General features: G+C 40.1%; 1 protein-coding gene across 6 annotated transcripts in view; it reads left to right on the forward strand.

Moving 5' to 3' along the window:
* The window catches only part of smarca2 (SWI/SNF related, matrix associated, actin dependent regulator of chromatin, subfamily a, member 2), a 149,789-nt gene extending 122,620 nt beyond the window's left edge, over positions 1 to 27,169 (forward strand). For 5 of the 6 annotated variants that reach the window (XM_041185755.1, XM_041185759.1, XM_041185758.1 and 2 more), the window contains exons 32-35: positions 11,223 to 11,324; positions 13,596 to 13,722; positions 20,960 to 21,105; positions 25,799 to 27,169. In XM_041185755.1, coding sequence (XP_041041689.1) covers positions 11,223 to 11,324; positions 13,596 to 13,722; positions 20,960 to 21,105; positions 25,799 to 25,834 — 411 coding nt within the window. In that variant the 3' untranslated portion in view covers positions 25,835 to 27,169. Of the gene's footprint in view, positions 1 to 11,222; positions 11,325 to 13,595; positions 13,723 to 19,091; positions 19,226 to 20,959; positions 21,106 to 25,798 lie in introns of those variants that run through there. The other variant, XM_041185760.1, reaches the window with a different exon arrangement.
* The last annotated feature ends 466 nt before the right edge of the window (positions 27,170 to 27,635 follow it).

A 27,635-nucleotide genomic window follows, 5' to 3' on the forward strand; every position in this document is an offset into this window, starting at 1 on the left:
AGTAGTCCAGGTGTGGTCTCACCAAGGCCCTGTGTATCTGCAGTAAGACACCCATACTTCTGAAATCAAATCCTGTTGCAGTGAAGGCCAACATACCATTTACCTTCCTAATTGCTTGCTGCACCTGCCTATTTACTTTCATTGACTGGTGTACAAGGACATCTAGGTCCCTTTGCATATCCGCATTTGTCTATATATCACCATTTAAATAATACTCTGCCTTTCTGTTTTTCACACCGAAGCATATAATTATAAGTCTGTCTTTGATTATGCATCATTCAGTACCAGTCAATGTCTTGACTCTGGACAATTAAATTGGATGATGTATACCCAGTTTTGTAGGGCCAAGGCCCGAATTTTCATAAATGACGGAAGGCCTCCACGCCTCAGCCAAAATGGTGCTAGAACCCAGTTTCCAGAAATTCAGCCCCCGAACCCAGCACCCACCATTTTTACTATGGGAGAAACCGGGGTGGGTTATAGTTTGCACATCTGTGATTCTCGGAGGCAGCTGCAAGGCAGATGCAATTTTTATTAGTGGGATGCCCATAACACAACTTGTGGGCTTTAGGCATTTGAGCAAAAAGTCTAAAGCTGCCGGAGTTATTTTGAGAGGTAGGGTGCCCATTTGGGAGAGGTCAGCTGCCTATTTGGGAGAGATCAGGTGTCCTTTGGGATTGTTAAAATTAGACCTGAATTTGTGTAAAAAGTGGATAAACTCAGTGGAACTGCCAAGTTGTCAAGGCATTTAAATCCCCAAGCTCTCTAAAGTTTTGGGAAAAAAAGCCTGTAGCAGAAAACAAAATCAGTGTTTGCAATTTCACTAGCTGTCTATTGATATAAGCCTGTGAGTTATCATTATAGGATTAGTGCTACATAACTCATTCCACAAGCTATCATCACAGCATGGGGCTTACTGTAAGCTTACTGTTTGACTAACAGCTTTAAGTGGTTATAAAGTATTTGATGTGGGGCTATGAATATCAATGTTTGTTTTCATAACAAATTAAGCACTTAAAGGAATTTAAATCTATTGAATGGGTTTTTATGAATAGAGTTTTTATTTTAAATAGTGGTTATCAATAGACACTTGGAACCAGGTCCCTTTGAACATCAACATTTCCCAATTGATCACATTTAAATAATACTCTGCCCTTCAGTTTTTCCTACCGAGGTGGATAACTTCACACTTATCCACGTTATACTGTATTTGCCCACTCATTCAACCTGTCTAAATCGCTTTGAAGTGTCTTAATACCCTCCTCATCGCTCACATTCCCCCAATTTTTGTGTCGTCAGCAAACTTGGAAATTTGAGTGAGTGAGTGAGTGTTGGTCCTCTAGAGAGTGACAGTGAGAAGTCAATATTTGATAATAAGGAAATGATGGAAGAAATGAATAAATATTTTGCTTCTGTGTTCACTATAGAGGAAACAAAAAAAATTCCAGTAATAGCTGCAAATCAGGAGGTGAACGGGAGAAAGGAACTTGGTGAAATTGAAATCACCAGGGAAACAGTACTGAACAAATTGCTGGAGCTGCAGACTGGCGAGTCTCCAGGTCCCAATGGACTACATCCTAGGGTCTTAAAAGAGGTGGCTAATGAGGTAGTCGATGCCCTGATAATTTTCCAAAATTCACTAGATTCTGGAAAGGTTCCTTCAGATTGGAAAATAGCAAGTTTAACCCTTCTATCCAAGAAGGGAGGGAGGCAGAAAACGGGAAACTATAGGCCAGTTAGCTTGATGTCTGTCTTGGGGAAGTTATTAGAATTGATCATTTAAGGAGGTTATACCAGGGTACTTAGAAGAGCTCATGGCAATAGAGAAGAGCCAGCATGGTTTTGTGAAAGGAAAGTCATGTTTAACCAAGTATTCAAGTTTTTTTTTGAAGGAGTGACATATGCCGTGGATAAAGGGGAGCCTGTAGACATACTGGGATTTCCAGAAGGCATTTGATAAGGTGCCACATCAAAGATGATTACGGAAAATAAAAGCGCATGGTGTAGTGGATAACATATTAGAATGGATAGAAGATTGGCTGGCTGGCAGAAAGCAAAGAGTATCCTTAAATGAGTCTTTTTCTGATTGGCAGGGTGTGACGAGTGGCGTCCCAAAGGGGTCTGTACTGGGGCCTCAATTTTTTACGATTTACATCAATGACTTAGATGAGGGGAGTGAAGACGTGGTAGCTAAATTTGCACATGACACAAAGGTAGGAAAGTATGTTGTGAAGAGGACATGAGGTTGCAGATAGATATAGATAGGTTGAGTGAGTGGACAAAGGTCTGGGAAATGGAGTTTAACGTGGGAAAATGTGAAGTTGTTCACTTTGGCAAGAAGAACAAAAGAGCAGAGTATTACTTAAATGGAGAACAGCTGTAAAATGGAGAACAGTGCAGAGAGATCTAAATGTTGTAGCATGAGTCACAAAAAATTAGTATGCAGGTACAACAAGTAATTAAGAAGGCTATTATTACGAGAAGGATTGAACGTAAAAGTAAGGATGTTATGCTTCAGCTTTCCAAGGCATTGGTGAGCTCGCGTCTCGAATACTGTGTGCGGTTTTGGTCTCCTTATTTAAGGAAGGATGTAAATGCATCGGGGGTAGTTCAAAGGAGGTTTATTAGATTGATACCTCGAATGAGTGGGTTGTCTTATGAGGAAAGGTTGGACCGTCTGGGTTTGTTTCCACTAGAGTTTAGAAGAGTGAGAGGTAATTTGATTGAAGTATACAAGATCCTGAACGGCGTTGACCAGGTGGATGTCGAAAGGATGTTTCCTCTTGTGGGTGAGTCCAGAACTAGGGGGCTGTTTTTAGGGGTTGCCCTTTTAGGACAGAGATGAGGAGAAATTTTTTCTTTCTGAGGGTTGTGCAACTTTGGAATTCTCTGCCTCAGAAGGTGGTGGAGGCGGGGTCATTGAATATTTTTAAGGCAGAGGTAGATAGATTCTTGTGAGGCAAGGGAATCAAAGGTGATTGGGATTAGATGGGAATGTGGAAATTGAAACAACAGAGGATCAGCCATGATCATATTGAATGACGGAGCAGGCTCAAGGGGCCAAATGGTCTACACCTGTTCCTATTTCTTATTCTAAATGTTATATTTGGCTCCCCCATCCAGATCATTGACATATATTGTGAATAGCAAGAGCCTGGGCACTAGTCCTTGCAGTACCCAACTCTTCACCGCCTGCCACTCCAAAAAAGACCCGTTTATTCCGACTCTGGGTGGAATTGTCCGTGCCTGCTGGCACCCGGCATGTTTGGTGGCGTGAGCGGACAGTATGGCAAGGAGGCCAAAAATCGGTTTCACAATGTCATGAAACCAGTTTACAAATCGTCTGCTCAGCCAGTCGATGGCGGGCCACATTCCCTGCCGTCGGATGTTGGGAACCTCATTGTAATACATCAGCATATTGTTATAAGGGCAGCCCGCTGGAACGTCCACCCACGTCATCAGGCAAATCTGCCAGTGCAGAACATGTCTTGACAACTGTGACGTACTGAAGTTGGAACTTATCTGACAGGGCCTTGCTCACATTGCAGACATCCAAGGAGCAGAAGATGGTGGAGCCCAACACCAAAGGCACAATGGAGGAACATGCATGGCATGCTGGGTGGATTCTCATGGATATGGCTCTGCTGCAAAGCAGCTCACAAAAGTTAGAAAGTCACCATTGATGCTTACGACAGATGATGGTCGAGGGGTGGGAGAGAAAGGTCTGAGATTGACTTGGAGAGGAAGAGGTGTCAGGTGGGGATAGGCTGGGAGGGGGGAATGAAGGTGTCAGGGGGGTGAGGTTGGGAAAGGCGGAATGAAGGTGTCGCGGGGTGAGGTTAAGAGGGAGAGATTGAAGATGTCGGGGTGAGATTGGGAGGGAGTAATGGGGAGGAGAAGGCAACTGTGGAGGTAGATGTAAGAGAGGTGGGAGGTATAAGAGGAGGAGTTCAGAGGGGGGAAGGAGTGCTGAGAGTGAAGGTAGTCCGGGAGAAAGAAGGGGAGGGAGTGGGGTAGAGGAAGGTGTGTGGAGAGAGGAGGGAGTAAGGGTGGAGGAAGAAGTAAGGGTGTCTGAGGGAGTCGGGGAAGGAGTAAGGCTGGAGGAAGGACTAATGGTGTCTGAAGGGGGACGGACTAAGCAGGTGGGGGAGTCTGGGGGGACTGGGAGGACTACTCTGTAAAGACCCCTCATTGTAGATTTTATGGGTTTTAAGGTATGAAACCCTTTCAATTCGCATATCTATGTTCCAGATCCTAAATTTATAACAATGGGGTCTTCCATTGTGCCTAACCTAACAATTATGAACAAGCAACATTTATGAACCGAGTAGAATTTATTAAGCAAGATGTTTTATATACTTAACAAAAGCAGTGAAGACAGCATGAAAGATTTTTTAATCCCTCAAAAGCCTAGGAGTCCTTGAGTGCTGCCAGCACAGGCTATGCCGCCTTTTGTATCTGAATTGATGTTACATTGAGCTGTGTCACAGAAGAATTACACAACAAAAGTGATGGTGAAATTATACCAAGGAATTCTGAGCTTTCAACTTTTATTCTGACTGTCTCATTCCTCATTTTGAAATAGTCTTGAGTTAACCTTTTCCACTGGCTATAGGTGAGGGTCATCTGGCATTATGCCATCTCCGTAACTCGTCGTGTGCTGAGACAATGTCCAACAACTAAACCCCCACCCGACTACCCTTTTCACACCCCTCTGCCCTTTATACTACATCTAACCCAAATCTATATTCAGATAATTAAGTTCCTCCATAGTATTCTATAACTCTTGCACCTCTCTGTAATTTCATTGCAAATATCTTCCTTTACGTCTTTCCCACTAGTTCATGGTCTATAGACTACACAATCAATGTAATTGCACCTTTTTTGTTCCTTCCTCTAGCCAAATAGATTCTGTTCTTGACCCTTCCTCTTTCTCTAGCTCTACAATGTTATCCTTAATCAATATTGCCATCCTCCAGATAGTATGATTAACCTTTTCCTTACGCAAGTCCCACTCCTCTTCTTAACGATTAGATAAACTCTTGGTAACTGGGCTGCCTTAGATTTTTTGGGTTTTATTTGTTATTCTTTCAAAGAATGTGAGCATCGATGCCACGGTCAGTGTTTATTGCCCTTGAGAAAGTTGTGGTGAGTGGCCTTCTTGAACTGCTGTATTCCATGTGGTATAGGTACACTCAGTGCTGTTAGGGAGAGAGTTACAGGATTTTGACCCAGTGACAAGGAAGGAATGGTGATAGAATTCTAAGTCAGAATGGTGTGTTACTTGGATTGGAGCTTGCAGGTGGTAATATTTCTGTGCATCTGCTGCCCTTTTCCTTCCATATGGTAGATTTGGAAGGTGCTGTCGAAGGAGCATTGGCAAGTTCTTGCAGTGCATCTTGTAAATGGTACACACTGCTGCCACTATCCATCAGCGGTGGAAGCAGTAAATATATAAAGTGGTGGATGTGGGACTAATCAAGTGGGCTGTTTGTCCTGTATAGTGTTGATTGTCTTGAGTGTTTTTGGAGCTGCACTTATCCAGGCAAGTGGGAGCTACTCCATCACACTTGTGCATTGCAGATGGTGGAAAGGCTTTGGGGGATTGGGAAGTGAGTTGCATGCTACAGAATTCCCAACCTCCAACCTACTCTTGTGACTACTGTATTTATATGACTGGTTCAGTTAAGTTTCTGGTCTGTAACCTTGAGGATGTTGGTGATTGGGTGTTTAACTATGGTAATGCCATTGAACCTCGAAGGGAGATGGTTAGATTCTCTCCAGTTAGAGATGGTCATTCCTGGCTCACGTGTGACGTAAATGTCGCTTGCCACTTGAGTCCAATCCCGAATGTTGCCCAGGTTTTGCTGTATGCGGCACAGACTGCTTCTGTATTTGAGGAGTTGCAAATAGTAATGAACATTCTGCAATCATCAGCGAACACCCCCCACCTTTGACCTTTTGTTGGAGAGAAGGTCGTTAATGAAGTAGCTGAAGTTGGGCGAGCCTAAGAAATTGCCCCGAGGAACGCCTGTAATGATATGCTGGGACTGAGATGATTGGTATTCAGCAATCACTGCTGTCTTTCTTTATGCCAGGTATGACTCCAACCAGCGTAGAGCTTTTTCCCTGATTAACATTGACTTCAGTTTTGCTAGGGCTCCTTGATGCCATTCTTGGTCAAACGCTGCCTTGATGTCAAGGGCAGTCATGCTCAACTCACCTCACCTCTCGAATTCAGCTCTTTAATCCACATTTGGACCAAGGCTCCAACGAGGTCTGGATCTGAGTGGCCCTGGCAGAACCCAAACTGAGTGTTAGTAAGCAAGTTTATTGCTGAGTAAATACTGCTGATAGTACTATTAATGATACCTTACATCACATTGCTGTGAAATAAACACAGTTGTATCATATTGTTGAGATCTTTTTAGAATTAATTTAACACATTCTATATTGTGCAACTAAGTGCAGTAGTTTTGCTCCATATTTAAAATACAGTGAGTCTACAGTGGGATTGATCATGTTAAGTTAGTAGATACACTGTTCTGTAAGGACAGCCATTATACCATGTAAAATAAATAATTGCGATCAGAAGGTATAATCATTCTGTGCTCTTGAAATGGTGTATGGTTAGTATATACCATTTGTGAGGTAGGTTGCTGTTGAGAATCCTGGCTTTGATTGCTTGGTTACATAAGTTGTTGAAGACATTGTACAACTAGTGTATTCTATAGCTAGAGAGAGAGAGATCAAAAATATACTGTCATTTGGCTTTGGATTGTGATAACGCCAATGCATGAGATAGAAAGTGTAAATTAGACTAATTATAGAATTTAGTGTTACATTTTTCTAAATTTACATATATCTTCGGTGCTGTTTAATTCCTTTTAGATTGCATTAACATTCCAGAAGTGAATAGTGAAAACTTAAACTATTAAACCATTGTTCCACTTCTGATGTAGATTGGATACCAAGATCTGAACCAACTCTGAAGTTAAGCTGAATTGCTCTATCTCTTCCATGCTGGTTTTGGTGTAAATTGTGCCCTGGTGAAGATTCAGAAATGCCCTGGTACAAATTCAAACTGCATTTATATTGTGACTGCAGCATTAGGGTGATGCAAACCTGCCAGGAAATTCCAAAAAGGTTTTAGGTGTAAATCATTTAACCCTTTTAGCTGGTTCCTCCATTCAATTAGATCATGTCTAATCTACTTCTTAATTCCATCTACCCTCTTGGTTTTGTAACTGTTACTAATCTGGGATTACAAAACCTGTCAATCTCAGTTTTGAAATTTTCACTTGGTTTAGCTGCCTCAGCTTTTTGGGAAGAATGTTCCAGATTTCCTCTATACTTTATGTGAAGAAATGGTCCCTGACTCACTCCTGAACAGCCTAGCTCTAATTTCAAGGATATGTCCCCTTGTTCTGGACTCTCGCTCTAAAGGAAATACTTTCTCTTTATCTACCCAAACACCTCCAATTGATCATCCCCTTAATCTTCTACACTCAAAGGAATACAAGCCTACACAATGCAACCACTCCTGAAATTTAATCCATTTAGCCTTGGTGTGAATATGTGCTGCACCCCCTGCAAGTCCATATACTCTTCCTAAATTGCAATACCCAGAACTGAATAAGCACTTCACGTGGGTTCTTACAGAACCTTATACAACTATAACATAACTTTTTTCCCTTTGTACTCCAGCCGTCGTGAGATATGTAAGGTTATAGACAGAGGTTCTGTTTTAAATGTTGATACAAGAATTACAAGGATAAAGTAGTGTAATAGTTATTACACTGAACCAGCCCAGTAGATGAGAGTTCAAATCCCATTGTGACAATCTGCAAAATTGAATAAATCTGGTAATTTGTGCTTAGTTCCAGAATTATGACTAAGAAACCAGCAACTGATTAACAAAAACAACTGATTGATTCATGTCCTTGAGGGAACTTTCTCCCATTGATTTGAACCACAATTGACTCCAGCATATACCAAAAACAAAAAACTGCGGATGCTGGAAATCCAAAACAAAAACAGAATTACCTGGAAAAACTCAGCAGGTCTGGCAGCATCGGCGGAAAAGAAAAGAGTTGATGTTTCGAGTCCTCGTGACCCTTCGACAGAACTAGGCGAATCCCAGGAAGAGGTGAAATATAAGCTGGTTTAAGGTGGTGGGGGGGTGGGGTTGGGTGGGGGGAGAGAAGTGGAGGGGGGTGGTGTGGTTGTAGGCAAAAGCAGTGATAGAAGCAGATCATCAAAAGATGTCACAGACAGCAGAACAAAAGAACACATAGGTGTCAAAGTTGGTGATATTATCTAAACGAATGTGCTAATTAAGAATGGATGGGAGGGCACTCAAGGTATAGCTCTAGTGGAGGTGGGGGGAGCATAAAAGATTTAAAAATAATGGAAATAGGTGGGAAAAGAAAAATCTATATAATTTATTGGAAAAAAACAAAAGGAAGGGGGAAGAAACAGAAAGGGGGTGGGGATGGAGGGGGGAGGTCAAGACCTAAAGTTGTTGAATTCAATATTCAGTCCGGAAGGCTGTAAAGTGCCTAGTTGGAAGATGAGGTGTTGTTCCTCCAGTTTGCGTTGCGCTTCACTGGAACAATGCAGCAAGCCAAGGACAGACCGGGACACCCTGGTCCACTCCTCCATCACCCCCTACTCCCCAACCCCCACCTATGGCACCACCCCATGCCCACACAAAAGATGTAACACCTGCCCCTTCACTTCCACTCTCCTCACCGTCCAAGGGCCCAAACACTCCTTTCAAGTGAAGCAACATTTCACTTGCATTTCCCCCAACTTAGTCTACTGCATTCATTGCTCCCATTGCGGTCTCCTCTACATTGGAGAGACCAAACGTAAACTGGGCGACCGCTTTGCAGAACACCTGCGGTCTGTCCGCAAGAATGACCCAAACCTCCCTGTCGCTTGCCATTTCAACACTCCACCCTGCTCTCTTGCCCACATGTCTGTCCTTGGCTTGCTGCATTGTTCCAGTGAAGCCCAATGCAAACTGGAGGAACAACACCTCATCTTCCGACTAGGCACTTTACAGCCTTCCGGACTGAATATTGAATTCAACAACTTTAGGTCTTGACCTCCCCCCTCCATCCCCACCCCCTTTCTGTTTCTTCCCCCTTCCTTTTGTTTTTTTCCAATAAATTATATAGATTTTTCTTTTTCCCACCTATTTCCAATATTTTTAAATCTTTTATGCTCCCCCCACCCCCACTAGAGCTATACCTTGAGTGCCCTACCATCCATTCTTAATTATCACATTCGTTTAGATAATATCACCAACTTCGACACCTATGTGTTCTTTTGTTCTGCTGTCTGTGACATCTTTTGATGATCTGCTTCTATCATTGCTTTTGCCTACAACCACACCACCCCCTCCACTTCTCTCCCCCCACCCCCCCCCCACCACCTTAAACCAGCTTATATTTCACCCCTTCCTGGGATTCGCCTAGTTCTGTCGAAGGCTCATGAGGACTCGAAACGTCAACTCTTTTCTTCTCTGCCGATGCTGCCAGACCTGCTGAGTTTTTCCAGGTAATTCTGTTTTTGTCCAGCATATACCATATGGTTTCACTTGCTGCCCTCAGGGCAACTTGGAATGAACAATAACTTCTGCCTGAGTAATATTTCCAAAATCACAAGAATAAATGCAAATAGAAAGTAATTGAGGTTCCTGTTACGGACAGGCGTGGGCTTAACTTAAACAGCACGAATTCCTCCTTTCGCTACTCGTCCATAAACAGAAAAATGTTTTTATTTGTTTCCCCCTTTATAAGCAGTGGCGTATTTCCCAACCCCTTTTTTTGTATGTGATATCCAATTTTCTATTAGTAATCCCACAGCAAACTCAAGGGTTAGTTTAGTTTCATACACTCAAAATATGGGAGGAGCCTTCACAGTCAGACAATGAAGAGAGGGATAGAGAAAAGGAGGATTAACAGTACAGAGACCACAGAGAAAATAAATATTGTTTCACGTGGGTTTCAGAGTCTAGAATCAAAACCCTTTGCAGTATTCCTTCATGGAGGTCGGCTGGCTAAAAACTGATGTGATATAATGCACTTTTCTGGTGGTGTTGACTTCACATGATGAAATAGGAACTCAAAGATGAATCAGTTTTGTAAACAATGGTACAGAATCTCTAGCAGAAGCAGGATAGATGGGACCAGGTGTCCAACCTGGACCAGAGCTCCTTCAGTATGGCTTGCTAGTCAGATGTTAAAGCAGCAAAATGAGCTTTTCAGCCCAGCAAGGCAATATTACCTGTTCAACAGGCCAGAGGTCTATGTCACATGACCCCCCACCTTTCCATCAGGCCTTTAACAAAATATGTGTATCCATTGTCTGGAATTCAGCTGGGTCTCTGCTAAACATCCTAACTATTATGAGTTGAAAGGAAGGTTGGAAGAGCCTTTGTCTTAGCAGACCCTCAGTTTCCTGCTGGTAATCCTGGGTTATCAAATGCAAATGGCCTTTGTATAGCTGTCTTTGAAGTTGGGCTATGCAGTCCCCAGGTTAGTGGCTCCTCAGAGATAACTGCAGAGGGACTTATTTTCACAAATCTACAAAGGGGCTTATTTTGCTCTGGAGTCACAGATAGGTATATAAAATACAGTGTGAGGTCTTAGCCCCTCACAAATAGAGAATGTGCACCACACACAAGGCTTTTAACCATTCTAGGTACCACACTATGGAATGGATGTAAAGGCCTTAGAGAGGGCACAGATGGGTTCCAAGGATGAGCTACATGGATAGATTGGAGAAGCTGGTGCTGTTCTCCTTAGAGCAGAGAAGGTTGAGAGGAGATTTGATGGAGGTTTTCAAATAATGAGGGGTCTAGACAGAGTAGATAAAAGAAACCTTTCTCGTTGGCAGAGGGGTCCAGAATCCGAAGCCACCAATTTAAGGTGGGTGACATGAGGAAAGAATTTTTTTACTCAGCAAATGGTTATGATATGTAATGCTGTGCCTGAAAGTGTGATGAAGCCAATCATGGCTTCCAAGAGGAAATTAGGTAAGTACTTTGGAAGGAAGAATTTGCAGGGCTGTGGGCAAAGGGTGGGAGAGTGGGTCAAGCTGGATTATCCTTGCAGCGGTGACATGGACTCAATGGGCCAAATGATCTCCTCCTGAGGTGTTATGGGATTCTTTGATTCTAATAATATATCAATTCTGTTAAATTTGTATAGGACCGTATTCGCAACCATAAGTATCGGAGCCTGGGGGATCTAGAAAAGGATGTAATGTTGTTATGTCATAATGCTCAGACATTTAACCTGGAAGGATCACAGGTTAGTGTTTCACTCAATTAATATTAGAATTTACTGAACCTTTTGTGTCAATAAGTTGTACTGTAAAGTGTAAATATGCTGATCCTGTGATCTGAACTGCTGGCAGGAAAAGGACTAGTTGATGGAGACTGACCCATAAAATGTATTCAAAACCTGTTATAAATTGACAAGAATTACAACAGTGTAACAGATAATGAAGTTTATATTTTTTTTCTTCTATATGAGTAAGTAACTCTAACTGAGGCCTGTAGAAATGTATGTTTCTAGATTTAAGCATTTGAGATTGACAATACCAATAATTGCCAATGTTATTACTTCAGAATGTAGTGTTGCAGCTCCCATTCACTTTGTATGTTTACCATTATATTATCATAAAATATATTTTTATCGATGTTTCTCTGCTTGAGACCAAGGCTTACTCCTGTAAGCAAACTCAAGTATGATGATACATATAATATCAGATTGTACAAGTCAAAGAAATGTTTGTTACTGTAATCTGCTTACTGAATTGACACACTTTCATGTTCGTATTATTTTAAGATAGCAGAGAGATAAACACTATTAGACCTTGTGACTTGAGCTATAAACTGCGAATTAGATTTGCTACAGGAATCAAGTAGACAATAGCAAAAGATCAGCACAGCTGATTTCCCTTGACATACTTCTAGTACAAAAGGAGAGACTGCACTTCATTAACTTTGATATTAGTACTATAACACTTGCACTGGAGTTTCTGCAATCCTTTAGGTGATTCTTTAATCAATTCACCTTATCAATCCCCACCCACAATCTGACTACACTCCCAGACAAGCATGGTAAGCTTCTTCTGGTTTTGCCCATTTGTGATATGTATTATCACATTACGCCTGTGCTTACTTTAATCCATTGTTAATGACCTACAGCTGCAGTGACCAATAGTCAATTGAAGCCTCAATCAGGCCTGCTTCTCATTCGGATGTTACAGTTACTTTGAATTTGCAGTCATTCAGTTGATCTGCCCTTGGCACATAAGATCTGTAACCAACCATCAATTGAAACCGCCAATTGGACTAGTTTTTCAGTAAATGTATGAACACATTTTCATTTTAACTTGGTTTAGCTGAATATTCTTGAGCTGGTTCTGATTGATAACCCTGCTCGATTGTGCTGAGTCATAGGAGATTTTATATTCGGGCTTGTATAAAAAGGTTTGAATGGAAATTTGGCTGTAACTCCACCTTGGCAGAGCCTGCCCATGTACAGTGTATTTCCCAATTTTGCCCATAGCAACAATTCGAGGCCATAATCATCAGGCTGGCATTCCATGCAGCACTGAGGGAGAGTTGTACTGTTGGAGGTGCCATCTTGCTTCAAATGTTAGACAAGGTGCTTTACACTCTGTGCCCCCTCTCGCAGATGTAAAAGATCACACGGTGCTGCTTGAAGAGGAAGGTAGTTCTCCCAATGTTCTTTCCAGCACCAATTCCTCAGCCACCCTGAAAACAGATGATCTCATTATTTATTTATTCTTTTCAGTTCTTGCTAGAGTCAGAACTTACAAGTCTTTTTTGTCTTGTTCCTAGCTCTTGTACCGTACAAACTTGTTAATCTCTTTAGAGATTCTAAGATATCTATTATCTGATTATAGCATTCCTCTTTAGAATATTCACCCTTTCTGATATATGGCCAATACTGTTTAAGGAGGGGAAACGTTTACAAATCACATTTTGAGTTTAAATTAAACTATGGAAATAATGGTATTATATAAGTACATATGTTTCTAACTTAGAATTACCTAAACTCTGCTATGTCCCAGTTCTCAGCTCTGTGCTATCAAAATCAGTTTTTTTGTCTCTAATGATATTACTGAAGATTTATGTTGCCCAAGCCCTTATACTTTGCTTTATCATCAAAGGAGATTTTTAATTCTAAGACGTTTGGAAAAGTGAGTGATTCAGACAAGGTCTCTATGGTAATGCTTCTGTTGGCCTATATAGTTGTATATTCACCTTATAGTTACCCACTAATCAGAGGCTTATAATTACTAATTGAATTCGCCGGAAAGTTGGGAAAATTTGTTTCTTGAAGCTTTCACTGTTATTATACTTGTATATCATAATGTAACATTGCACAGTATTTGAAGAACATATTTGAATTAGTATCCTTCACAATGAATTGTGACCAAATATTGGCCCACTAAAATGAGAAAAGGCACAGGGGAAATCATTTTGTTTCTCAATTTGATATGTAAATAAATGTTGTTCCTTTTGTTTAAACATTGATTTGTTACAGATTTATGAAGATTCCATCGTTCTTCAATCTGTATTCAAAAGTGCAAGGCAGAAAATTGCTAAAGAAGAAGAAAGTGAGGAGGAAAGTAATGACGACGATGATGATGATGAGGAGTCAGGATCTGAGTGTGAGTTTGAAATGTTATCTTTATACATTTTAAGTGTAGTTTGTCCTATTAACTAATTATCTAGTGTGAATGGTGGTGATCTATGCTGTTGGCTGATCTCAATTCATTCAATGGCGTTACCATCATTGAATCTCCCATTATCAACACTCTGGGGGCTTCCATTGACCAGGGACAGAACTCAACCAGCCATATCAACACTAGCTACAAGAGCAGGTTAGAGACTGGGAATTCTGTGGTGACACCTCTTGACTCCCTGAAGCCTGTCCACCTTCTACAAGACACAAGTCAGGAGTGTGATGGAGCACTTTCCGCTTGCCTGTGTTATGGATGGGGCGAGGTGGTGGGAAACTTTTCCCCTTTTTTTCCCACCTCTCAGTTGTTCGCAGTATTTCAGAGGGGATGTTTTAAACCCTTTGAGGTTTGTGACTTATAGGATAGGTGCAAACAGGCTTTCTTGTGAGTTTAAATCAAAAAGCAGGAATAAAAGTTTATTTACGCAAAACCCAGAATGTAGACACAATGAAAACGCTCACTCCCTCAAATACCAACACAGGCACACAAAAAAAGAGTTCTAAGGATGACACATACACTTAGATTATTAACAGAATAACAAGAAACCACTCACTTGGTTTAAATGAGTCCTTTAAGATGAAGACGTTGCATGCCTGATGGATTCCTTCTCTTAGTTCTTTGAAGATAAGTGGAGGCTGAATGTCTCTGTCTCTGGGTTTTCTTACAATGTTGTGGCCGAGATGTTCTCGCTGGTGGGGACAAAATAGCCCCTCCCTCACTGCATGTTTGTTCAGACTGACCTGCTGCTGGCCGGGCCTTGGAATAATAGGTTATCTGTAGTCAGTTTTGATCATGTGACTGCAAAATCAATTACTCAATCTTCCACACAAATGGCTCACCATCACCTTCTCAAGGACAATTAGGGATGGACAATAAGTGTTGGCCTAGTTAGCGACACCCATATCCCATGAAAGGATTTTTTTAAATGTTAGAAGCCATTGCCACACAATGAGGGATGAAGATGGCCGTTCGCACCTGCTTGGGATAAACTGGTTTATTCATATCTTTGTTAGGTTTCTAGTTTGCAGCATCTGGGAGACTATTTTATTTGAGCATCTGTAAATACCCAGACAGTAGGAGCTGGAAGTTCCAAAAGTGGTCTCACAGTTGAATGTCTTTTTAAGGGAGGGTCCTCCACCCACGGACATTTACATTTTGATGACTTTCCAGAAACATAAGTTAGCTCCTGTCTGTGCAGAAATCACGGAGTCACCTGATCCCCGGACTCCATCTTTGGTCAGGGTAAATTGTCCATATGCCATGCTGTTCGTTCAGAAAATAAACCATTGTTTTCATAACGTCACGGGAATATCACATGAGCGTCAGACCTGGATGAGTTAACTCAAAAAATCTTCAAGAAACTCAGCACCATCCAGACAGAGCAGCCCACTTGATTGACACCTCCTTAAAGGGTGACCAACTCCCATAGGGGGGGGATATAAAGGACACTTTGTTTGGCGAACCTGGGAGGGATGGTTGTCCACACTGTGAGAGAAGGGAGTGCTGTCCAGACTGCAGCAGCAGGCCACCGTGAGGAGAGTACAGTTCGCATGCATGCAAATCAAGGAACTCTGGAAACTAGGGAGTGATGAGTCAGGTGCAGTCTCTGAAGTGATGATGGGTAAACACCGTCCTGGCATCAAATAACCTGAGACAGTCCCGTAAAATTAGGGAGGATTGGTCACTCTACCCCATCCACCACCTTAAATATTCACTCCCTCCACCACCAATGCACAGTGGCAGCAGTGTGTACCATCTGCAAGATGAACTGCAGCAACTCACCATGGCTCCTTCCAAACCCATGACCTCTTGCACCTAGAAAGACAAGGGCAGAGGTTGCAAGGGAACGCCACCACCTGCAAGCGCTCCCTCCAAGCCACACACCATCTTAACTTGGAACTATATCTCAATTCATTCATTGTCAGTGATTAAAATCTTGGTACTCCCGTCCTAACAGCACTGTGGGTGTTCCTACACCACACGGACTACAGTGGCTCAAGAAATTGACTCAGCAAGTTCTCAAGGGCAATGAGCGATGGCAATAAATGCTGGCCTAGCCAGCAACACCCACATCCTGTGAACAAATTTTTTTTTAAAACTGATGTTGTCTGTAGGCCATTAAAAATTGGTCTCTATGTTCCCAAAATGGGAGAAGCAAAAATTATTTACAGTTTCTGTTTCTCATAACTAAACTGTGATCCCTGTTAAAATGTGTGTGCAGGCACCGCACTGAGCTCAAAACCAATTAATCCCCAGAAATAGAGCTGGATTTTGCTTTTTTTTAGTGGGGTGAGGGTGGTGGAACGAAAACTCAGTACTCTGCTTGCTGCCATCTCAACTCATCCACTCAAGTGTCTGTGACCTCCTTTCAGCTGGATGGCCAATCAGGGCTGTAGGCTGGGACGTCATGTAGCAGAGGATTAATGCCGTGAAAAGGAAGTTGGTCATGGCTAAAAGTTTAAAGGTCCTTTGCTCTCTGAAAGCCTCCCTATTTTTTCTTGACAACTCAAAAATGAATTGAGAAAACATGCAGATGTTGCTACCTTCGTCACCAGAATCAGCTGCCACATGTGGTCATGGTCCAGTTGGTAGGCCTTTCTTCCGCACTTGTACTGCTTCGTTACCATAAAGCGCACTCAATTTTTTTTCCTGTTCAAGGCTTGAAAAATGCAATTGGCAACAAAAAGCTCCACACAATTGGTTTTTTAACAAGTTCAACAGCTTGTTAATCGATTATTCAAAAATGGCGGGCTTCCAATTTACGTGCCCAATTGCCTTGTGTAATATTTGAGACCGGCATGATGATGTGGAATTGCTGACCCATCACGTTGCATTTTAAGTTTGCCTGGGTGTGGTGGGAATTTGCATACATAAAACCCAGCCAAAGTAAAGGCAACATGGTATCAGCTTCTGAGGAGTGACTCTTCGGCTGCATCACGCTAATGAAAATTGTTTTTCTAATGAAGTTACAATGCAATTACAATGTGAAAATCTTGGGTTTAAAAAAATCCTTTCACTCTTCACAGCACTTCATATTTAAATATCTGATTTTTGGATCCAAAAGCTGCAACTACGGAAAACGTATTGCACAAAACAAAGTTCTTGGATAGAAGAACAAACTAACATAAATTATATAGGTTAAATAAGGTTTAGAAGCGTTCATTCAATCCAAAAATAAAACAATGGTGTGTGAATATTTTATTTCTTGTTGAGGATATAACATCATGAAGGTTTAGACCTTGAAGGTATAAACAGATTACATGATATCTGAAACAGGAGATGAACAATTAACCATTACAAAGTGAAAGCAAATAGCAGAGATTAAATTCACCATACAACTGAAAGACATCCTGGCTTCAACCGCACTGATATAATTTCAACAGTTGACCTTTTCAATGGAAAGAACGGTCTGATGAATTGCCAAATTCTATAAATGTTAATCTATACATTTGCTGCCTCAGTCATCCTTTGTTGATATGCTATTTTGTTAGTTAGAATTCATTCAAAGCCATCAATTTTGGGTAGAATTCTGCTGATGTGACAACATGGTATTTCATTCAAGTGATTCACATGAACGAGGGGAGAAAAAGTTACCTGAAGAGTTTCATCTCACAGGGTTTTAACCACAGAACTAGTACAATTATTGGGCAGCCAACTGACAGACAATGGGCAGGACCAACAATCCCTCCATTTTGTTTTGAAGTACACAGACTATTTGTTTAAGTGTGCAGCCCATTTAAATTTTTGATAATTTAAAGGGACGCAGCCTCCGCAGTGGGTTTTGGGTAGCTGCGCAGCTTGGGAAATATTGAGCAGGACCTAGTTTGAGTAACTGGAGATAACAAGGTCAAGGAAAAGGGTCAGAGAAACAGTCTTGCAATGCTACTATTCTGATGTTAGTATTTATTGTCATGATAGTCAGATTTTGCCTGTCTTTTTTTTGCCTGTCGATTGGTCAGTTTGTTGGTGGGTTAATTTGGTGCGCGGAACCTGGTGCACCTGGAGGCACAAGAGGCGCACGGAGGAATGTGTTACATGTGCAGCTGCAGAAGGTTGGTGGTGGCAGCGGTGGGGATTGGTAGAGAACAAAAACAGCAGGAGTAAGGGGAGCTGAACAACCAAGTCATTCTAGCTGGTGAGATTATTTCCATGAGGAATGGGAATGGCATGGGAGGGGTGGAATGGCATTGAAAGGTGGGGAGTTGGGTTAAGGTTGGTATACATTAACTGTACAAATTGACAGAGACAATCATTTGATACAACTTGTTATTCAAAAGCTTTTCTTTGTGCTGAAAATGAAGATTCACGAAATTTGAATGAAAAAGCTGAAGAAAGCTGAGAGGTGAGCTAAAGCTAATTCTATAGGTGAAGAAGATAACAGACTGTACCGTTGGAGTTTCTACATAGCTTGGTGCCAATGGGCATGCCACCACACAAACTTAGTCTCAAGGAAGAAGCAGTTAAAATCTTGCTCCATTACTTGAATCCTAAACAAGGCAGTTATCATGGAACAAGATTGGTAGTTAGGAAACTGTTTTCTTCAATGCTAGATGCTGAAATTAAAAATGGCAGTTTTCAAGGAAATGATGTTTATTGCTGAAAAAAGAGACAAGTCGAAGCTTTTCACCTTGTACTAATCAGGACACTTCACAAGAGTACCAGTATAAAGGGAAAACAACAATTTATTCTATATGTCAAGCTGCCTGGTTTAAATTTCAAACAATGCTTGGCAGTTAACCATCCATGGCAACACCTCTACCAATCAGAGTCCACTTGCCAACCAATCAGCACTCTTTTCACAGTCAATATAAATTGTTGTTCATATTGGTATTCTTGCGAACTGTCCTGTTGAGTGCAAGATGAAAAGCTATGACATATCTCTTCAGCAATACTCAAGTTCTGTAGTACCAAACAACTATTTGAAATATTGTTTCAAACAATATTGAGCCCATCAGGTATAAACCTGTCTTCAACTCAGACTCTCGACAAAATTTGTATTTATATTGGATAAGCTTTATATTGGATTACATGGATAAGCTTTACATAGCTATTTCCAGAGTGAGAAGATTTGATGCTATTAAAGTCTTTGAAAGAATAACTAGAAAACCTGTATTTAAGGTACTGTTGCAATAAAGATACTAATTTGGCTGCAAATGTTTTGCAGATCACAGCTAGTTTTAAATACTTTACAGATACTTTGTATCACGCCACAATGTTGAAGCCAAGGTTAACTGGCTAATGTAACATCATTATTTTGAAATGAGATGTTTGCAACATTGTTTCATTTTTTTTTACAGCTCTTGGTCAGCTGTATTTCATTGGCTAACTTCAAAGCAGTGCCCTTGACCAGCCTGGTTTGAGGCTAATAGAATAAACCCTGCATCCCAATTTGGTTCCAGTTCGACATGTTGAGGTGCACAAGTTCTTGATCAACATTTGTAAATGTTTTTCAATATAGATCAATGTAGAAGAACCAATTTCAGTACAAAAAAAGTGGAAAATGTGAGGTAAAAGAAGTAGTACTTATCTTGAAAAATTGAATTATGTTTAATTTTACACATATAGGTAGTGTTATGGTCAGGTGAGAAGTGGCAGAATGGATCCCCCCTTTCCACCCCTCGTTTGACCATAACAGGTTTTTTAAAAGAATGCTCTTTCCAATTCAGTGAGTGTTTAAGTGCTGTGACTATAAAGGGGACACACTGACGGGTTTCCTTGTAAGTTTATAAAAAAGAGGATAACATTTTTGTACTTACCACCCAATCTAAATAAAAATAATAAAAACACCCCAACCCCCTCTCACACATGCATTCAAGAATTCACAAGTACACACACAAATTACAAAGTGGGTCAAAGAGTCCAGAAGAAAATTATTTGGATATGGATCTAGTAGATTGACTTGGATGGTTTAATACTGGGCTCAATGGGCTTTCCGAATCCTGCGACGGGAAGATTTAAAGATGTTGACGCATGATTTCTAATTGGTCTCCTGGAGTCAGCAGCTGCTGGGTTGATGTCTTGGACGCTGTCTGTAGAGTATGACTTGTCGAACAACAGGCAGGGCTCATGTTGCAATATGGTTGGGGAGAGAGGGAAAGAGTGCCCCTGCTGGGTCATTTTCTTTTTGCATCTGTTCTTATGACTGGCTTGGAGAAAAAACAGTTCCTTAAAGCACATCTCATGAGGTCCCTTCACAAACTGAATTACCCAGGTATGGTCATAGCAAGTTGATTCCAGGTCCATGGCTGGCGGAGTTCCCTTCTTAGTCAGGGTCCATTGTCCAAAGTGATTGTGTTTGATGGTTTGGTCCACATCCAGTTGAATATACAGGTTGTCTGGATGTTTTGCGAATGGGTTGGAAGATGGTTCATTCACACTCCTCTAAGTGATAGTCTCGGATGGGCTATCTCTAGACAGGCTGACTCTGTTTTAATGGCTTTGGAATTTGTAGGCTACAGTTATGCATATGTTTGGCCATCTTAGCTACTGTTTAAGCCATTTTTAAAATATGCTGCTGTTCAATATTTCAGCCCAATAAATAATCATTTTTTGATATGAAACATTGACTTTATAACAATATAAATGTTGTTAAACAAGGAAACATTGCTTGAGGTGCCGCCCCTGTAAGAAGATTCCATCTTGGCCATTTCAGTTACCTCACCCAATTCATATGTTTTTTGACATCATTTTGAACAGGCTCCAATTACTTTTTATTCTATTATAACCTGATCTTATTTCTCTCATTTCAATGGAAATGCCATCAATATGTTTTTGATTTGCTGGTTGGCAATTTAGATTCCCTTCAATCGATATAGGCAGAAGGGGAGATTTAATTGAAATTATATTATATTTTAGTTTTTGGTCTAGATTATGTTAGAAATCAGATGGTAGCATTGGATAGTGCTCCAAGCTTGTAAAGCACCTTCTATCCTTGTTATCCGGCACAGAACTATAAGGCAAAATAATGCAGTTATGATTGATAACTGGTTTGAAAAAAAATTGGCTTGCACAGCATACAGATTAAATATTGTTACAGAAGTTGTGAATGTGTTACAGTCTTGTAGCACACACCTACCAATCTGCAGTTCTTTGTAGATGTTTGTAATAATGTTTACCTGTTCAATAAATAGGCTTTCAAAAACATTTTTTTCTGTATAACCTGCAGCAAAATCAGTCAAAGTTAAAATAAAGCTTGGTCGAAAGGACAGTGACAAAAGCCGTGAGAAAGGAAAAAGCAAGAAACGACTAAGTCGTACTAAAATCAAGCCTGTCATTAGTGACGATGACAGCGATGATGACCAAGATGACAATGTAAGTTTTTAATTAAGGTAACTTACTATTGTAGAGTTGCATGAAAGACAGTTTGGAATACAAAAATCTTTAGTTTGCAAAGGTAATTTTTATGTGTAGCCTGGCTACATTACTTTAAACCATTATGAGCCTTTGAATTCAAATTAGAGCAGTTTCTTTTTGTAGCTTTTTAGATCATTTACATGGTGTAGCAGAAATAATTTCCCTGAATGTTCTACATATCTATGGTGTTAGTTCATCAAGAATTTGATTTTATGGCTGTTCCTCCATTTTTTTTTTTGCTCTGAGTTTCTACTATGCCCTATTCATGTGACTCATGAAGGGAAAGAACTGTTAGCTCCCCTTCCCCTCTGCCATGATATCTGTTTACAAGTATATATATATATATATATATATATATATATAAAGTTTTAAATTAAGATGCTCCTACAAGTTCATCCATTGTTGAGTCTTGCATCCTGAATATAGTTTCAGGTAAGGTGTTATTGACAGTGCTATCAAGGGGGAGATGGTGGCTTAGTGGCAATGTCACTGGACTTGTAATCCAGAAAACCAGGCTAATGTTCTGAAGATAAGGGTTCAAATCCCGCCACAGCAGCTGGTGGAATTTGAATTCAAGTTATAATCTAGAATTGAAAAGCTAATCTCAGACCATGAAACCATTGTCGATTGTTATAAAAACCTATCTGGTTCACAAACGTCCTTTAGGGAAGGAAATGTGCTATCCTTACATGACCTGGCCTACATGTAGCTCCAAACCCACAGCAATGTGGTTGATTCTTAACTGCCCTCAGCAATGGCATGGCAAACCACATAGTTCAAAGGCAATTAGGGATAGACAACAAATGCTGGCCTTGTCAGCGATGCTCTCATCCCATGAATTTTTTTTTTAAAGCAGCAGTTAGTCAGCAATAACATGCTCACTGATGCTCGGTTTGGGCTCCGCCTGAGCCATTCAACTCCAGCCTCAGTCCAAACATGGAACAAAGAGCTGAATTCCAGAGGTGAGTTGAGGATAACTATCCTGGCATCAAGGCATCATTTGACTGAGTGTGGCACCAAAGAGCACTAGCAAGATTTAGATTTTTATTCCTGATTTCCACTTCTGGAGTCACTTCTAGCACAATTAAAGATGATTGTGGTTGTTGGAGGCCAGTCATCTCCATCTTGGGCTCAACCATCTTCAGCTGCTTCCTCAGTGATCTTCCCTCTAACATAAGGTCAGAAATGAGGAGGTTTGCTGATGATTGCAGAGTGCTTAGTACCATTTGCAATTCATCAGATAATAAAGCAGTCCATCCCGCATACAACAAGATCTGGACAACATTCAGACTTGGGCTGATAAGTGACAAGTAACTTTTGGATCACACAAGTGCCAGGCACCACCATCTTCAACAAGAGAAAGTATAATCATCTTCCCTTGACAGTCAATGGCATTACCATTGCTGAATCCCCCACCATAAACATCCTGGAGATTACCATTGACCAGAAGCTTAACTAGACCCGCCATATAAGTACTGTGGCTAAAGAGCAGGTCAGAGGTTGGAAATCCTGCAGAGAGTAACTCACCTCTTGACTCTCCAAAGCCTTTCCACTATCTGCAAGGCACAAGTCAAGAGTCTGATGGAATACTCTCCACTTGCTTGGATGAGTAAAACTCCAACAATCCTCAAGAAGCTCAACACCATTCAGGACAAAGGAATCACCTGGATTGGTGCCCATCCACCACCAGTTCACAGTGGCAGCAGTGCGCACCATCTACAAGATGCCGTGCAGCAACTCGCCAAAGCTCCACTTTCTAAACCTGTGAACTATACTAACTAGAAGAACAAGGGCAACCGACAGATGGGAACACCACCACCTGCAAAATTCCCCTCCGTCCTGACTTGGAACCATATCACCATTTCCTCATACTCACTGGTTAAAATCGCAGAGCTCTCTCCCTAAAACCACATGTACACCACAACTGCAGCAGGTCAAGAAGGTGGATCAACACCACCTTCCTGAGGATAATTAGGGAAGAGCAATAAACGCTGGCCTTGCCATCGATCCTCACATCCCAATAAGAGAAAAATGCACCTGAGCTTGGAGTCCATTGCCTATGCATTTCTTCTTGTTCATGTACGCTTTAATATTTATGTACCCATTGTTTGGCTCATTAAACATTTAGTGCTCCTTGCAATACAAGAAACACTTCTGTTCGGGGCTCTGATATGTTTGCTAACAATTTAGTTAGTGGACAATAGCTGAAATAGCATTGAAATTCTGACTTGTTTTAGACTGTAAATAAATTAAGAATAGGATTTCTGTTCACGTTAGAAATGCTAATAATTTAGATTCTGCTACCAAGTTGTAATATTTATTATCATTCAGCTGACCCTGGTTTCACACAATGCATGTAAGAACATAGGAGCAGGAATAGGCCATTCGGCACCTCGAGCCTGCTCCACCATTTAGGAGATTAAGGCTGATCGTCTATTTGAATTTCATCTTCCCATGCTAGCCCTGTATCTCTGGATGTCATTGGTAGCTAGAAATCTATTGGCTTCTGATTTGAAAATACTCAATGACTGAGCCCCCACAGACTCCTGGGGTAAAGAATTCCAAAAATTCACCATGTTCTGACTGAAGAAATTCCTCCTCATCTCAGTCCTAAATGGCCTACCTCCTATTCTGAGACTGTGTTCACTGGTTCCAGATTCCCCCAACCAGGGGAAACATCCTTCCTGTACCTACCACTTCAAGCCCTTTAAGAATTTTGTACAATTCAATGAGATTGCCTCTCATTCTTCTAAACTCTAGAGAATACAGGCCCAGTCTCCCTACTCTTTCCTCATAGATCAATCCTGCCATCCCAGGAGTTAGTCTGGTAAACTTTCATTGCACCCTCTCTATAGCCAGTTTATCGTTCCTTAGATAAAGAGACCAAAACTGCAAACACTACTCCAGGTGTGGTTTCACCAAGGCCCTATGGAACTGCAGCAAGCCTTCCTTACTCCTATATTCAAACCCCTTGCAATATGACTAACATATCATTTGCCTTCCAAATTGTTTGTTGCACCTGCATGTTAGCTTTCAGTGACTAATGATTAAGAACACCCAGGGCCCTTTCCCAATCTCTCCCGATTAAAGAAATACTCTGCACTTTTGTTTTCCTGGTTAAGTGGATAACATCACATTTTTCCATATTATTTTCCATTAGCCATGTTCTTGCCCATTCATTTAGTCAATCTAAATCTTCTTGGAGCCTCTTTGCATCTTCATCGCAACTCATTCACATTCATGTGATTCAAAGGTTTGTTAAACTCAATATTGCACCTTTCATTCCCTCTGGATTAGTGTTGTACCAGAGCCAGCTGTTTTAAATATACAGAACAGGCTTAGATTTTCTGCTGATGTCAAGCTCAGAACAATGCATGTCAGATTCTGCTCCATCTCTTTGTTTTGGCTGGGAGTGATGGGCAGAGCAGCATAAATTACAACCATCCTGATATTGCCAGATGTAATTAAATGCAAATAGCACTCATAATTTCTGCCATTCCAGTGCTCAACACAAGGCGCGTATTTCGTCCTGACATCCAGGATTGCAATAGGTGGTAGAAGAACTGTTTAAAATGTGAATGACCAAAAGATTCGAACCATCAGTCCCATTCTCGTAAATTTGAATAAACATTTTTATTTGTTTAAAGAAGCATCAAGGATGCTGTCTATCACACTGCATTAATTTACACCAGGGTCCAACTCCTACCCTCAATACCAGAAAACTAATGGGTCCAAGCACATCTTTATAGCAGGTCCACATGCTAAGTGGAAACCTAGGACAGAGTCTTTGTGGAATCTTATTGTAAGGATAGTTTGTAGATATTACGTCAAAATCACATTTTATGTCATTACAGGTTGTAAATACTGTTCACAGTTCTTAATCCCTTTCCTTATAATTTTCAATTGGAGGAAGGCATCATCTTGGATCTCTGAATCAAATATTAAACACATTAATTGCAACTTGCACAGTAATAAAACATATGGAAATAGACTTATTTATGCTCCAGTTTCCTTTACATACAACTAAACGTCATCTTTCTGCAAAATGGTTCATTTTTAAAATAGCTTATTTTCCTTCTAGTTCTGAAGTTCCAATACCTGGGATTTATGTATTCAGTAATTTGATTTTCTCAAATGAAACATGAAATGAATCATGACATCCCATCTCTTTCAATTTTTAACTTTGGCTGTGACTTGACATCAGCAGGAATGATTCAAAGTCCAGCAAAGATTATGTGGAATGCAAATGTTTCCTGAAATGTACATTTTGCCAGATCAGCTATATGTGCATTAAATGTCTGTGCCTGTGGTACTATATATATATATAGCAGACTGCTGCAATTCAGGAAAATTCAAATGTTGCATATATTTTATACATAATTTAGCTTTAAATATGAAAACTGTAATGCCAGCTAAACTGCTTTAAAGGATATGGAAGCTAACAACAGCAGTTGTTCTGCATGTGATATTTAATGAGGATTCATCTTATTTAGAAAAAACATTGCAAGTTTTGCCAAATGTGTCAACATCAAGCTGCCACAACTGATATGAAGCTGCAACCGAGGTCTTGCCCCCAGATTTGTGTGTCATAATCTCTTGCAAAAATGCTTTGTCAAATTTCAGTAAATTGTTAATTTTCTTTCCTTCCCAGGACCAATCTGATATCAGTGGAAGTGAAGATGAATGATTTAATGAAAAAAAAATGTGAATTGCTTCATGCTTTCAGTAACTTTATCAACTGTTTTGTTGCACAACTATCCATAATTCCTCCCCCTCCTCCTTTACCCTTCCCAGCTTGTCCTTTATCTAAAAAAGTAAATCTGTTAGTAGAACAGTATAATCTTTAGTTTAGTTTTATGTAGGCATGACTGCAGTAAAATAATTTCCTAAGTATACATCTGTTTGCATCACCATATATTTGCTTTATGCTTGTCAAATTGAATAAAAAGGCTTTTGAATTGTATCAGTTTATATATACATTAAAACATGTCATAGCTTTTTTTGTGTTCCTAAAGGTCAATGTCTCCACAGCTTTAAATTCTGACAAATATAATTCAAGTGGAAAATTTGTATCATTATGCACATCCCTTTTTAGTTCAATTTGTTTTGAAAATATTGTTTTGCAACCAGTGCTGGTAATAAGCTTTTCCTTAAGTGTACTTAATTCTTGCTTTCTTTGCACAATGTCTTTGGTGTATCTGATTGCCCAAGGCAAATAAAATCTAATTCAGTTGTAAAGAGTGAAGTTTTTTGTCTGTGTTTATTTAAGCACTAATTAAGAATTTAGCAAGGTTAGGATACTTCATGGGGAATCCTGAAATGTTATTTATATTGCCACAATTGAGGTCAAGGTTAGTTAAAGGTCATCTCATGAAAGAATTGTAAAACTGTATTTTGTGATTTGTGAATTACTTTTAGACCTTGTGTAAAAAAAATGCACAGATTAGAGTTCTGTGTACCAAGTTGATTTGAAATATGTGGAAATGGATGGCAATTAAACAACATTCTGTCATCTGAATAGCTTTGTGAAGTTCTACTTTGTGGAGGATGATGAAATATCATGTTTTATTAAACATATTTATCTATAGAATATGTTTAATTAAAGAAAACACTTTGGTCTTAAGTTGTTTATTGATGCTTGTACTTAAGATTTAAAATGTGTTGATTCCACTCCCTCAGTTCTCCAGATGCTGAACTAACTTATTGCAAGCAAAAAATGACAGAGCAGATGACTTTCCACTTGAACTCAAAGAGCCTCTTTCATAAAATACAAGCTTCTTTTGGCAGTTATTTAGGAAGAAACCCCAGAGATGCTAAAATTAAATGTAGCTTGATTGCATGAGGGGTGATGGTTCATTATTGGGATTTTTAAATAATTTTAATTCAATTTGTGGTTATAATTTTAATTTGTAATTGATTTCCTTGTGTTTCCTCATAATTGTAATTGCTTGTGAAAGTTTTGATCTATCAATATGTCAGATAAATCTGTATTTTAAACTTGCCAATAAAAATAACAAATCCACAGAATTTCATGTATCATTTCTTTACATTTTTTAATTTGTCAGTTATTTAAGAATCACTATTATTACAGTATTTTTGTATTAACTTTGCAATACAATTTCAGCGTCAACCTTTTTTCCAAATTCATTGCTCTTAGTTCATTCTGAACTGGATTTGAAAATATCAGGCTTCTGTCTTATCAAAGGTATTAATGTCATATAATGTGTATCCACACTTTGGAAGCATGTTTTGTACATACAATGCAATGTTTTTTAATTTCATAAACCCAGATAATCAAAGGAAAGAATTCCAGGTCTAATTTTCTTTATTGTCCTGTGACCCCCTGTCCTACCTCTATTAAACACTTTTTTGTCCTGTATGATCTATGTTGCTGTTTGGGATTCCATGTCGGTGCAGCTTATCTACAATGGGGAAAGTTGATCACATCTGAATTGACAACATTTATTTTCAGTCTTTTCTTCTTCATC

The sequence above is a fragment of the Carcharodon carcharias genome, chromosome 4 (assembly GCF_017639515.1).
Source record: "Carcharodon carcharias isolate sCarCar2 chromosome 4, sCarCar2.pri, whole genome shotgun sequence".
NCBI lineage: Eukaryota > Metazoa > Chordata > Chondrichthyes > Lamniformes > Lamnidae > Carcharodon > Carcharodon carcharias.